Here is a 14750-nt window from a genome sequence, read left to right as displayed (position 1 = left end):
TTACCTTCAGAGGTGAATTTATCAAACCCATCGCAGTGAAAAAAAAGTGTTTTGTTGTTAGGGGAGCTCTCCTCAAACAATAGCATGGCATTTGTTTGCAGTAACAGCTACTGTAAATTGGACAGTGCAGTTATATTAACAAGAATTTAAGCTTTCAGCCGATATAAGACACTTATATGTACGGACATTTGTTGTTTCTCTAAAATATAGTCCTATAATAACTACAACCTAAAACGTCTTAACAGGGTATATGGAACAGCTTTCATATGTTCTGAGCAAGGAATTTAAACGTTTACATGGCACATATTGCACTTTTACTTTTTTCTCCAACACTTTGTTTTTGCATTATTTAAACCAAATTGAACATGTTTCATTATTTATTTGAGACTAAATAGATTTTATTGATGTATTATATTGAGTTAAAATAAGTGTTCATTCAGTATTGTTGTAATTGTCATTATTATAAATATATATATATTTAAAAATGTTTTTTTTAAATAATAATATACTAATACTAATATATATACTAATATATTTAAAAGGTTCAGGGGTATTGTTGTCATGAAAAGGTACAGGGTAGATGGGTATTGTAGTTCCTACCTGGGTGAGCCGATTCTTCTCCATTGAAAGTGATCTCTTCATCCTTCACCATCTCATTCCACATCTCACTCAGCCCTTCTGGAGAGAACACTCGCTGCCACAGGAAAACACATCAACTTACAGTTTATACTGTTCCTTTCAAAACATACCCACACAAAACAGTCAGAACAACAACGGCCTAGCCAAGGAATAGGGCGCCCAGGTCAACAGTAGTGCACTGTATAGGGAATAGGGCTCTGGTCAACAGTAGTGCACTATACAGGGAATAGGGCTCTGGTCAACAGTAGTGCACTATATAGGGATAGGGCTCTGGTCAACAGTAGTGCACTATATAGGGAATAGGGCTCTGGTCTATAGAAGTGTACTATATAGGGAATAGGGCTCTGGTCTATAGAAGTGTACTATATAGGGAATAGGGCTCTGGTCTATAGTAATACCACTATATAGGGAATATGGCTCTGGTCTATAGAAGTGTACTATATAGGGAATAGGGCTCTGGTCTATAGAAGTGTACTATATAGGGAATAGGGCTCTGTTCTATAGTAATACCACTATATAGGGAATATGGCTCTGGTCTATAGAAGTGTACTATATAGGGAATAGGGCTCTGGTCTATAGAAGTGTACTATATGGGGAATAGGGCTCTGGTCTATAGAAGTGTACTATATAGGGAATAGGGCTCTGGTCTATAGAAGTGTACTATATAGGGAATAGGGCTCTGGTCTATAGAAGTGTACTATATAGGGAATAGGGCTCTGGTCTATAGAAGTGTACTATATGGGGAATATGGCTCTGGTCTATAGAAGTGTACTATATAGGGAATAGGGCTCTGGTCTATAGAGGTGTACTATATAGGGAATAGGGCTCTGGTCTATAGAAGTGTACTATATAGGGAATAGGGCTCTGGTCTATAGAAGTGTACTATATGGGGAATAGGGCTCTGGTCTATAGAAGTGTACTATATAGGGAATAGGGCTCTGGTCTATAGAAGTGTACTATATGGGGAATATGGCTCTGGTCTATAGAAGTGTACTATATGGGGAATAGGGCTCTGGTCTATAGTAGTGTACTATATAGGGAATAGGGCTCTGGTCTATAGTAATACCACTATATAGGGAATAGGGCTCTGGTCTATAGTAGTGTACTATATAGGGAATAGGGCTCTGGTCTATAGTAGTGCACTATATAGGGAATAGGGCTCTGTTCTATAGTAATACCACTATATAGGGAATAGGGCTCTGGTCTATAGTAGTATACTATATAGGGAATAGGGCTCTGGTCTATAGAAGTGTACTATATAGGGAATATGGCTCTGTTCTATAGTAATACCACTATATAGGGAATAGGGCTCTGGTCTATAGAAGTGTACTATATGGGGAATAGGGCTCTGGTCTATAGAAGTGTACTATATAGGGAATAGGGCTCTGGTCTATAGAAGTGTACTATATGGGGAATATGGCTCTGGTCTATAGAAGTGTACTATATGGGGAATAGGGCTCTGGTCTATAGTAGTGTACTATATAGGGAATAGGGCTCTGGTCTATAGTAATACCACTATATAGGGAATAGGGCTTCGGTCTATAGTAGTGCACTATATAGGGAATAGGGCTCTGTTCTATAGTAATACCACTATATAGGGAATAGGGCTCTGGTCTATAGTAGTGTACTATATAGGGAATAGGGCTCTGGTCTATAGTAGTGCACTATATAGGGAATAGGGCTCTGTTCTATAGTAATACCACTATATAGGGAATAGGGCTCTGGTCTATAGTAGTGTACTATATAGGGAATAGGGCTCTGGTCTATAGAAGTGTACTATATAGGGAATATGGCTCTGTTCTATAGTAATACCACTATATAGGGAATAGGGTGCCAGTAGTATTATTGTATTTTATTGAAGCCAGAGGGCAACATGGAGCATTTCCAAAGGGTTTATTCTTGGACTGATTGATAAAGCCTCTTGTTCTTAAAGAACCAGATTTGGACCTCGTCAGCATCCAATATATTATAGACTACAGCAGGTTCACCAACAATCTGTCAAACATAAAAAAAATATGAATAGGCAGTAGGTTGAATAATGTTGTCAGGGACATAACGTGGGCAGCAGGCTGATAGATCTATTGCTGAAGTTACTGAATAAATAGCGTGCCATTTGAAGGTCTGGGAAAACAGATTATCCTCTAACAGTTTGATCTGCCTGCTTGACAGTCCATGTGTCAATGAGTGAAGAAATAAAGGCTTACCCTACTCACATTGCTTCATCAAGTAATCCAAGACCTATTGACTAAAATGGACTAACAGCCAAAACAGGCTTTCAAAGATTCAGGTTCCAATGTCAATAACATGGCCGACACCAGGCAGACGAACATCCAAGTCATGTGTCGGACAGGAAGGAATTGGAAAACTCTCAGCCTGTGTCCTAAACAGCATCCCATTCTCTATATAGTGCACTACTTCTGACCAGAGCCCTGTGGGCCTACATACGAAACAGGCTGCTATTTGGGATACCCACTTGGACATCATTGAGAGCTGCCAGTCTAATTAGGGTAACAAGCATTTAGAGGAATACTTGTGCAATACTAGATCAAATGTCGGGAAGAAACACAAACATCACATTGCATAATTTCACACAGTCAGCTTGAATGTTTAAAAGGGACAGTTCAAGGATTTTGTCAATGAGGCCATTTAGCCAACTCCGCTGGCAGAAACCCATAGACTTCTCGTCAATGGCGTTAAAGTTCATCTGACTCTGGGGAAGTAGATAAAGGGCATCATTGCCAACATCCTGAAGTATCCCCTTTAAACTGCAGTGGACCCACTGCTGGAGTTCTGCAGCTTTGATCGAAACCAGCATGAGCCTACCTAACATGCTGGCAGACACGGTAAGACAACCGCATTACTGAGGAATCAATGTCTTCATTTATCTTGAACATATTGGAAATAGACGGGTTGAGGAAGTCCAATTCATTGGCTCGATAATACCATCACTACCACAGGGTAACTGTGCTAATCTTCCATCTGAGATCAGAGGCACAGTCAGTCTCACTAGATTACTCCAAAATACAGAAGAGAACTGAAAGCAAACATAATGAATAAACCTGGAATCAGGTGTATTGTGTGGGGCCTACACACCCAGTAGCCTTGCAGGAGGACGGGTTGGCGACCCCTGCAGGGTGTTCATCTCTAGGCAACACATCTACCTCCATGTTCAAGGTTTTAAATAATAAAAAGGTGGTGTCGACATGATGTTTAAAGAACGAAAACGATCACTGTTTCATTGTACAATAGGCCTGCTTTCCAGCCAAGAGGTCTCATGGCATTGAAGAGAGTAGGGGTCTTACCTGCAAGTCTATCTTCAGCCATTTGTCATGGAACCTCAGTTGGGCATCCAGGGTAAAATACGGAGTAGGCATATTTACGTCTTCTCTCCTGGCTGCAACCGCACCAAACCCTAGAATTAGAAAAAAAAATATTAATCACAAATACGGCTTCAGTACATCAGCAGCTAGCTCTATCTTTGACATTTTAAAAACCTGCTTCCTAGGTGACGATACTCAGCTAGCGAACACGTTTGCAAGCTAGCTATGTTTGTAACAAGGGCAGGACTATTTTTAACAATTTAATTATTATTTTGTGGGGGCCAATAATAGTAAACGGTTGCATAATGCCAGCCACATAGAGCCGTGATATCTGGCAAACAAAATTGGGGTAACTAGCACATGAGCTTTTGTCTTGCCCAAAAGCCAGAGACAGCAATATTTAGTAGTTTCATCTTATCATCGTGGCCAAGGAATCATAAAGTACGTTATCATCCCTGAAGTGAATTTAACTTGAATTCAGAATTGAACTTCTTCAGGAAAACAGCCATAATGCTGCAACATCCTCATGTGGTCGTATTTTCCAAGCTAAAGCACACAGTACAGTTCACACACAGCAGTTTTTAATCTACGTTTGTTTGGTTTCAGTCATTTCTGTTAATTAATTCAATATTTATTATTATTACAGTCTTCCTGTTCTCATTGTCGGAGGGGGACACGTTTGCAGACTCACAACCTGGGCTACACTCGTGAAAAACAAGTTTGGATTTATTTCATTTATCAGTTGTCAATTTATGAATTGTCTTTTGTTTGAAGCGTTCCTGGCAATGTTGAGTAAGGACATAGAAGTAGGTCCGGGCTGCACACAAATGTAGGCTTATAAATGTGCCCATGTGATAGTGTTTCTGATGGTCTTAACTCACCACCACTAATGAGCTGTGGAGCTTCTCAAAGTAACATTTCTCTTCACCACAAAACAGCAGGTAAACGAGGTCTGTTTTTACATCCACTGAGACAATACAGACCACTTGACTTTTCCCTTCATTACTTGACTTTTCTTTTCATTATTTTAACGTTACAGCCTTATTCTAAATGGATTAAAGCAAAAACTGGTTTTTATTTTTTCCGATTTATTAAAAATGTTTAAAAAATTTAAAAAATTAAATCACATTTACACACTAAAATATTCAGACCCTTTAATCTGTATTTTGTCCAGAGTTCCTCTATGGAGATGGAGAACCTTCCAGAAGGACAACCATCTCTGCAGCACTCCACCAATCAGGCCTTTATGGTAGAGTGGCCAGACGGAAGCCACTCCTCAGTAAAAGGCACATGACAACCTGCTTGGAGTTTGCCAAAAGGCACCTAAAGACTCTCAGACCATGAGAAACAATATTCTCTGGTCTGCCAGAGAATCTGGCAGCGATTATAGCCTTGAGTCTTCTTGGGTATGACACTACAAGCTTGGCACACCTGTATTTGGGGAGTTTCTCCCATTCTTCTCTGCAGATCCTCTCCCAAGCTCTTTCAGGTTGTACGGGGATCTTCGCTGGGCCACTCAGGGACATTGAGACTTGCCCCGAATCCAATCCTGCGTTGTCTAGGGTGTGTGCTTAGGGTCGTTGTCTTGTTGGAAGGTGAACCTTTGCCCCAGTCTGAGGTCCGGAGCAGGTTTTCATCAAGGATCTCTCTGTACTTTGCTCCATTCATTTTTCCCCTCGATCCTGACTAGTCACCCAGTCCCTGAAAAACATCCCCACAGCATGATGCTGCCACCACTATGCTTAACCGTAGGGATGGTGCCAGGTTTCCTCCAGATATGACACTTGGCATTCTGGCCAAAGAGTTCAATCTTTTTTTCATCAGACCAGAGAATCTTGTTTCTCATGGTCTGAGAGTCTTTATAGGTGTCTTTTGGCAAACTCCAAGCGGGCTGTCATGTGCCTTTTACTGACGAGTGGCTTCCAACTGGCCACTCTACCATAAAGGCCTGATTGGTGGAGTGCTGCAGAGATGGTTGTCCTTCTGGAAGGTTCTCCCATCTCCACAGAGGAACTCTAGAGCTCTAGACCATCAGGTTCTTGGTCACCTCCCTGACCAAGACCCCTCTCCCCAGATTGCTCAGTTTGGCCAGCTCTAGGAAAGGCCTTGGTGGTTCCAAACTTCTTCCATTTAAGAATGATGGTGGCCACTGTGTTCTTGGGGACCTTCAATGCTGCAGAATATTTTGGTACTCTTCCCCAGATCTATGCCTTGACACAATCCTGTCACGGACAATTCCTTCGACCTCATCACTTGGTTTTTGCTCTGACAACTGTGGGACCTTATATAGACAGATGTGTGACTTTCCAAATCATGTCCAATCAATTGAATTTACCACAGGTGGACTCCAATCAAGTTGTAGAAACATCTCAAGGATGCTCAACGGAAACAGGATGCATATGCGCTACATTTTGTGTCTCATAGTCTGAATACGTATGTAAATAAGGTACCAGTTGTTTATTTTGAATACTATTGCAAACATGTCTAAAAACCTGTTTTCACTTTGTCATGATATACATGATATACACGATATATTGCGATATTGTGTGTTGATTGATGAGGATTTGTATTTTATTTAATCCTGTAACGTAACAAAACGTGGAGAAAGTCAAGGCACTGTATACATATATAGCGTAAGTATTCAGCTTCCTGAGTCAATAGGTTAGAAACACATTTGGCATTTTAATCCTGAAACACGACCCAGTATTTGCCAATGTCACGCCATGATGCAGACACCGCCAGGCTTGAGAATAAGGAGGCAGTTACTCAGTGATGCGTTGTGTTGATTTGCCCCAAACACAAGTCCTTTATTTAGTTACTTGTATTTAACTAGGCAAGTCAGTTAAAGTATTTAGTGCCATGTTGCAGGGTGGCCTAGTGGTTAGAGCGTTGGACTAGTAACCAGCAGGTAACCTAGTGGTTAGAGCTTTGGACTAGTAACCGGAAGGTTGCAAGTTCAAATCCCCCGAGCTGACAAGGTACAAATCTGTCATCCCTGAACACTGTTCCTAGGTAGTCATTGAAAATAAGATTTTCTTCTTAAAACTGACTTGCCTCGTTAAATAAAGGTTAAAAAAAGATGCATGTTTTGGAATATTTTTTTGTATTGGTCTTCTTACTCTCTCATTTAAGTCATTATTGTGGAGGCGCTACAATGTTGTTGATCCATCCTCAGTTCTCTCATCACAGCCATTAAACTCTGTCACAGTTTTAAAACGGTAACATCATGGAAACCTTCCTGAGCAGTTTCATTCCTGTCCTGCAGCTCAGTAGGAGGTTTAATACGGCAGACAGCCTAGTGGTTAGAGCGTTGGACTAGTAACCGAAAGGTTGCAAGATCGAATCCCCGAGCTGACAAGGTACAAATCTGCCGTTCTGCCCCTGAACAAGGCAGTTATCTCACTGTTCCTAGGCCATCATTGAAAATAAGAATTTGTTCTTAACTGACTTGCCTGGTAAAATAAAGGTTAAAAAAAACATATACTAAAAATAAATACATAATGCACAGCATAATTATTAACTTGACCATGCTTAAAGATATATTCAATGTCTGATTTGCCATTGTTACCCATCAACCAATCACTGCCCTTGTTTACGGGGCTTCCACAAAGCTCCCTGCTCTCTGTAGTTGAATCTGTGCTTGAAGTTAGTGTTGTATGTATGGGGGACAGAGGAAGGGTCAGTCATTCAAAAATCATGTTATTTCACACAGAGTGAAATGTAACTTATTTGATTTGTTAAGCCAAATGTTACTCCTGAATTAAGGCATTAAGGGTCTGAATACTCATGCAATCTAGTGTATCAGATGTGTATTAAAAAATAAAAAATGTCATTCAAAAAATAAAATGTTTATAGATTTAATTTCACTTTGTAACACAAGCACCTGCGGTTCTCTTGTAATTTACGTTACCTTTATTTAACTAAGCAACCGGGGCCTGGGATTATAAAAATTGAAATATAGGACAACACACACATCACAACAAGAGAGACACATCACTACATAAAGAGAGACCTAAGACAACAACATAACAAGGCAGCAACACATGACAACACAGCATGGCAGCAACACAACATGACAACACAGCATGATAGCAACACAACAACAACAATATGGCACAATCATTATTGCGATAACATCTGCACATCTGTGTACGTGACCAATAAACTATGATTTGAAATTTGAAAATGCGTTGTACTCCGACTTTTCCCAATTACATGGAAAGACTGAACGACTGCTCGTTTAAGTAAACGAGCAGATATTGTCATTGTGCTAAGCTAGCAGGAGCAGCCATTATGGAATGGGGTCGCGTTGAACAACAAAGGCGCTGATTGGCTGACACCGCCGTTCCAAGATGGCTGCTGTGGCTTCTATCATGAGGACAAAAAAAAAAGGACAGTGGTCCGGAAAACGAGCTATCAGCCGTTCAATCTTCTCCGTGTAACGTTAACAGTTGGGCTAGTTGGACAATTCGGAGTATAATGTATTTCTCATCCCTGGATAGAGGTACATTTTCTCCGAGCCTTATCTACCGCCGGCTCCGCGGTGTCTTTATATAATATACACGGGAATGATGTCCGACCGTAGTGCTGCTGTAAGCAAAGCGGTTCGGATCTGCAGGCTACTGTTTGGCTAGCTATATTTTACTTCGACAGTAAGACAACGTTATATCTACACTAGTTACCACACACTTGTTTTTAGCTTAACTGTTGGATACTTGCAGTGTAATCATACTAGCGTTAGTGTTCGGTTAACCATAAATACGTGAGTTTACTTTAGCGATGCGGCTAACTGCATCCAAGCTAACTAACTTAACGCGCTAGGTCATAACAACTGCAAGGACAGAAGCGTTTCACGTCCTATAAACTCGACGATGTCGCTCACTTCATCTACATTTATACGACAAAATGTATACAATTAGTTTTGTCCTTACTTGCAAGTTTTTCTTGTTCTATTCTGGCCCCCTCCAGTCCTAACACGGGCTTTGCTGCATTACCAGGTCGTCCATATTGGACCCATGTGATTGACAGCTGAACCTTCCAGGGCGTCGAAACAGATGACGTAGCCAGACTACAGCCAGTCACCGGGACGTGTTAGAATATTGTGCATGCAGCCTTCATTCCTCCCTTGTTTCCTTGAAGTAGCCTAATTATTGAACGAACGTCACTACAACTTTAGAGAGCGTTCCCTTATTTAAATTGTCTCATAAGGTCATCAACTAACGTTTTCATTAAAATGATACCGTGATTTCGCCGCAAAACAGAATGCTGCATTCATGGCAAATCAGAGGGTGATGACTCTTAATGGTATCATACAAACACTGGATGTGTTTCATTATTTTTTAGGTGGGTCCTATCTAAAAGATGGTGTACGGTGCAGCGGTACTCTCTCCAGTAAGTAGTCTAGTTTACAGCTTCACCTCCTGGCATGTTTTAGCTGAAGTAGTCTACATGATCATGTTTTAAATTAGGCATATTTTCCTAATGTACGTAACCCGAGTGGTGCAGTGGTCTAAGACACTGCAGTACCTGGTTCGAATCCAGGCTGCATCACATCCAGCCGTGATTGGGAATCCCATAGGGCGGCGCACAATTGGCCCAGCGTCGTCCGGGTTTGGCTAGGGTAGGCCTTCATTGTAAATAAGAATTGGTTCTTAACTGGTTAAACTGGTTAAATTTAAATTATACAAAAAAAACATACACCATTACTACTCATTGATTGCATAATAGTTTTAAATCAAATTGTATTTGTCAGTTGTGCCGAATACAACAGGTGTTTCACCTTACAGTGAAATGCTTACTTACAAGCCCTTAACCAACTATGCAGTTTCAAGGAAATACCAACAACAACAAAAGAGATAAGAATGACAAATCATTAAAGAGCAGCAGTAAATGTATTATTTATTTTCTATAGCCTTTATTTAACTAAGCAAGTCAGTTAAGAACAAATTCTTATTTACAATGACGGCCTACCAAAAGGCCTCCTACGGGGGCCTGGGAGTTAATTTAAAAAAAAATACAATATAAATATAGGACAAAACGCACATCACAACAAGAGAGAACACAACACGACATAAAGAGAGACCTAAAACAACAACATAGCAAGGCAGCAACACATGACAACATAGCATTGTAGCAACACAACATAACAACATGGTAGCAGCACAAAACATGGTACAACTATTATTGGGCACAGACAACAGCACAAAGGGTAAGAAGGTAGAGACAACAATACATCACGCAAAGCAGCCACAACTGTCAGTAAGAGTGTCCATGATTGAGTCTTTGAATGAAGAGATGGAGATAAAACTGTCCAGTTTGAGTGTTTGTTGCAGCTTGTTCCAGTCACCAGTGTGTGCTTTGGGGACCTTTAACAGAAGGTGACTGGCAGAACGGGTGTTGTATGTGGAGGATGAGGGCTGCAGAAGATATCTCAGTTAGGGGGGAGTGAGGCCTAAGAGGGTTTTGTAAATACGCATCAACCAGAGGGTCTTGCAGAGATGACCAGTTTACAGAGGAGTATAGAGTGCAGTGATGTCCAATTTTTTTATTTTATCTTTATTTAACTAGGCAAGTAAGTTAAGAACAAATTCTTATTTTCAATGACGGCCTAGGAACAGTGGGTTAACTGCCTGTTCAGGGGCAGAACGACAGATTTGTACCTTGTCAGCTCGGGGATTTGAACTTGCAACCTAAGAAGCATTGGTGGCAAATCTGATGGCCTAATGGTAAAGAACATCTAGCCGCTCCAGAGGTGTGGACTCGAGTCACAAATATGATGACTTGCAACTCGACTGTCTTTAACACCAATGACTTGTGACTTGACTTGGACTTGAGCCTTTTGACTCGACCTGACTTGATACCCTCCCCAAACCCCCCTCCAAGCCCCAATATTAAAATGATGCTATTAAACAAAGTGTGCAGCGTATCAACTCTTCATTTAACGGATTACAGTTTGAATCGGACAGCAGCCAATCAAATTGTGCCAGCTGAGAAAAAGTTGTGCATGGCAGTGCAGAGGAACGTCGGTGGGTGAATTCAGATGGAGCCCTTGGAAAGATGATACCCCAAAGTATTATTTTCGGATATAAAGACGACGCTGTATCAACAAAAAACGGATTGCAACTTGCAAAACATACGGGAAGAAAATTACAGACGGAGGCGCAGCAAAATGTAATATACTATTACGCTTATTAAAAATATGAAATGGTATTAAATTTGGTTAAGAGCACATTATGACTTGAGACTTGACGGTCTTGACTCGGACTTGCCTGTTTTGATCTGGGACTTACTTGTAACTTGTAAAACAATGACTTGGTCCCACCTCTGGCCGCTCGAGAGCACCCTTACCTGCCGATCTATAAATTACATCTCCGTAATCTAGCATGGGTAGGATGGTCATCTGAATCAGGGTTAGTTTGGCAGCTCGGGTGAAAGAGGAGTGATTACGATAGAGGAAACCAAGTCTAGATTTAATTTCAGCCTGCAGCTTTGTTATGTGCTGAGAGAAAGACAGTGCACCGTCTAGCCATACTCCCAAGTACTTGTATGAGGTGACTACATCTGTCACGCTCGCCGAAATGATTGGACCAAGGCGCAGCACGCGTAGAGTTCCACATATTTTAATAAATCAAAACTCACCGAACAAAACAATAAAGCACACACAAAACGTGAAGCTAACAGTGCTACTAGGCAACTAAACATAGTCAAGATCCCACAATGGAGAAAATGGCTACCGAAATATGATCCCCAATCAGAGACAACGATAAACAGCTGTCTCTGATTGGGAACCATACCAGGCCAACATAAACCATTAATCACTTAGATGACCCACCCTAGTCACTATCGCGCCCCAACCAACATAGAGAATAAACAGCTCTCTATGGTCAGGGGGTGACAACATCAAGCTCTAAACCCTCAGAGGTAGTAATCACACCTGTGGGGAGAGGGGCATTTTTCTTACAAAACCATATGACCTTTGTTTTGGAGGTGTTCAGAACAAGGTTAAGGGCAGAGAAAGCTTGTTGGACATGAAGAAAGCTTTGTTGTAGAGCGTTTAATACAAAGTCCAGGGAGGGGCCAGCTGAGTATAAGACTGTATCATCTGAATATAAGTGGATGAGAGAGCTTCCTACTGCCTGAGCTATGTTGTTGATGTAAATTGAGAAGAGTGTGGGGCCTAGGATCGAGCCATGGGGAACTCCCTTGGTGATAGGCAGTGGCTGAGACAGCAGATGTTCTGACTTTATACACTGCACTCTTTGAGAGAGGTAGTTAGCAAACCAGGCCAAAGACCCCTCAGAGACACCAATACTCTTTAGCCGGCCCACAAGACTGGAATGGTCTACCATATCAAAAGCTTTTTCCAAGTCAATAAAAATAGCAGCACAATATTGCTTAGAATCAAGGGCAATGGTGACGTCATTGAAGACCTTAACGTTTGCAGTGACGCATCCATAAATAACAATAAGGGGGCTATGTCCGGGGGCACCGGTGTCGAGGTAATTGAGGTAATATGTACATTTAAGTAGAGTTATTAAACTGACTATGCATAGATAATAACAGAGAGTAGCAGCAGCAGCGTGGAAGAGGAGGATGGGGCGGTGGGGCAATGCAAATAGTCTGGGTAGCTATCCGACTAGATGTTCAGGAGTCTCATGGTTTGGGGATGGAAGCTGTTTAGAAGCCTCTTGGACCTTGACTTGGAGCTCCGGTATGATACTGCACATGGGTACACTTTTTCAAAAACAATAAAATATATAATTTTTGATATTCCTTGAATGCACTGACCTCTTGTGAATTTCTTCCAACAGTGATTATGGACCAGATTGGGGACTTCCTGACCTATAACGCAACCCCTGCTGTGAGGGTCACACTTTTAGGAACCCTGGGGTGCTGGTTTAGTGAGAATTATTGTTTGGCATGTTATCATTGAGTGTGTAACTCAAATCAAATCAAATGTTATGTCACATGAGCCGAATACAACCGGTGTAGTAGACCTAACCATGAAATGCCGAATACAACCGGTGTAGCAGACCTAACCAGGAAATGCCGAATACAACCGGTGTAGTAGACCTAACCAGGAAATGCAGAATACAACCGGTGTAGTACACCTAACCAGGAAATGCCGAATAGAACCGGTGTAGTAGATCTAACCATGAAATGCCGAATACAACCGGTGTAGCAGACCTAACCATGAAATGCCGAATACAACCGGTGTAGCAGACCTAACCAGGAAATGCCGAATAGAACCGGTGTAGCAGACCTAACCAGGAAATGCCGAATACAACCGGTGTAGCAGACCTAACCATGAAATGCCGAATACAACCGGTGTAGCAGACCTAACCAGGAAATGCCGAATAGAACCGGTGTAGCAGACCTAACCAGGAAATGCCGAATACAACCGGTGTAGCAGACCTAACCATGAAATGCCGAATACAACCGGTGTAGCAGACCTAACCAGGAAATGCCGAATAGAACCGGTGTAGCAGACCTAACCATGAAATGCCGAATACAACCGGTGTAGCAGACCTAACCAGGAAATGCCGAATACAACCGGTGTAGCAGACCTAACCATGAAATGCCGAATACAACCGGTGTAGCAGACCTAACCAGGAAATGCCGAATAGAACCGGTGTAGCAGACCTAACCAGGAAATGCCGAATACAACCGGTGTAGCAGACCTAACCATGAAATGCCGAATACAACCGGTGTAGCAGACCTAACCAGGAAATGCCGAATAGAACCGGTGTAGCAGACCTAACCAGGAAATGCCGAATACAACCGGTGTAGCAGACCTAACCATGAAATGCCGAATACAACCGGTGTAGCAGACCTAACCAGGAAATGCCGAATACAACCGGTGTAGCAGACCTAACCAGGAAATGCCGAATAGAACCGGTGTAGCAGACCTAACCAGGAAATGCCGAATACAACCGGTGTAGCAGACCTAACCATGAAATGCCGAATAGAACCGGTGTAGCAGACCTAACCAGGAAATGCCGAATACAACCGGTGTAGCAGACCTAACCAGGAAATGCTGAATACAACAGGTGTAGCAGACCTAACCAGGAAATGCAGAATACAACCGGTGTAGCAGACCTAACCAGGAAATGCTACTTACAAGCCCTTAACCAACAATGCAGTTCAAGAAAGAGTTAAAATATTTAATAAATAAACAAAAGTTTTAAAAAATTAAATACTAATAATGTAACAGAATAAAATAACAATAATGAGGCTATATACAAGGGGTACTACTGGTTAGTAATGAGGCTGTATACAGGGGTTACCGGTACATAGTCAATGTGCGGGTGTACAGGTTAGTCGAGTTAATTTGTACATGTAGGTAGGGGTAAAGTGACTATGCATAGATCATAAACTCCTGTTTTGTTTTACTACAGGGGTTACAGTGATATAATGTTCCCCTGAACGTATGACTGTTGATCACTGGATGTCCTGGGGGCCTCATATCTCCTTCAGCTGGATGTCCTGGGGGCCTCATCTCCTTCAGCTGGATGTCCTGGGGGCCTCATCTCCTTCAGCTCCAAAGCTGTCATCAAGGCAAAAGCTGGCTACTTTTGAAAAATCTGAAATATAAAATATATTTTGATTTACTTATCATGTAGTAACCAAAAAAGTTTTGAGTTATTTCATAGTTTTGATGTCTTCACTATTATTCTACAATGTAGAAAATAGTAAAACAACAACAACAAAAACACTGGAATGAGTAGGTGTGTCCTAACTTTTGACTGGTACTGTATGTTTGTCCCATAAAATATTTGGCATGGGTCCCCA

The 14750-nt window shown here is 41.6% G+C and overlaps 1 protein-coding gene and 1 long non-coding RNA gene across 10 annotated transcripts in view; one reads left to right on the top strand and one right to left on the bottom strand.

Moving 5' to 3' along the window:
- The window catches only part of herc2 (HECT and RLD domain containing E3 ubiquitin protein ligase 2), a 251465-nt gene extending 242439 nt beyond the window's left edge, over positions 1-9026 (bottom strand). For all 8 annotated transcript variants that reach the window (XM_036978973.1, XM_036978974.1, XM_036978975.1 and 5 more), the window contains exons 1-3: positions 8891-9026; positions 3942-4051; positions 601-694 (exon numbers count right to left, since the gene is read on the bottom strand). In XM_036978973.1, the coding sequence (XP_036834868.1) occupies positions 601-694; positions 3942-4013 (166 nt within the window). In that variant the 5' untranslated portion in view covers positions 4014-4051; positions 8891-9026. The remainder of the gene's footprint in view (positions 1-600; positions 695-3941; positions 4052-8890) is intronic.
- LOC118964707 lies at positions 8118-14498 on the top strand. Of its 2 annotated transcripts, none has more exons than XR_005051931.1 (4): positions 8118-8463; positions 9303-9350; positions 12770-12819; positions 14357-14498. It is a non-coding gene; the product is annotated as an uncharacterized LOC118964707 (long non-coding RNA). The 2 variants fall into 2 exon arrangements; XR_005051930.1 differs by having other exon boundaries at positions 8118-8611.
- The last annotated feature ends 252 nt before the right edge of the window (positions 14499-14750 follow it).

The sequence above is a fragment of the Oncorhynchus mykiss genome, chromosome 5 (genome assembly GCF_013265735.2).
Source record: "Oncorhynchus mykiss isolate Arlee chromosome 5, USDA_OmykA_1.1, whole genome shotgun sequence".
Classification (NCBI taxonomy): Eukaryota; Metazoa; Chordata; class Actinopteri; order Salmoniformes; family Salmonidae; genus Oncorhynchus; species Oncorhynchus mykiss.
This window is presented reverse-complemented; position numbering and strand designations above follow the sequence as displayed.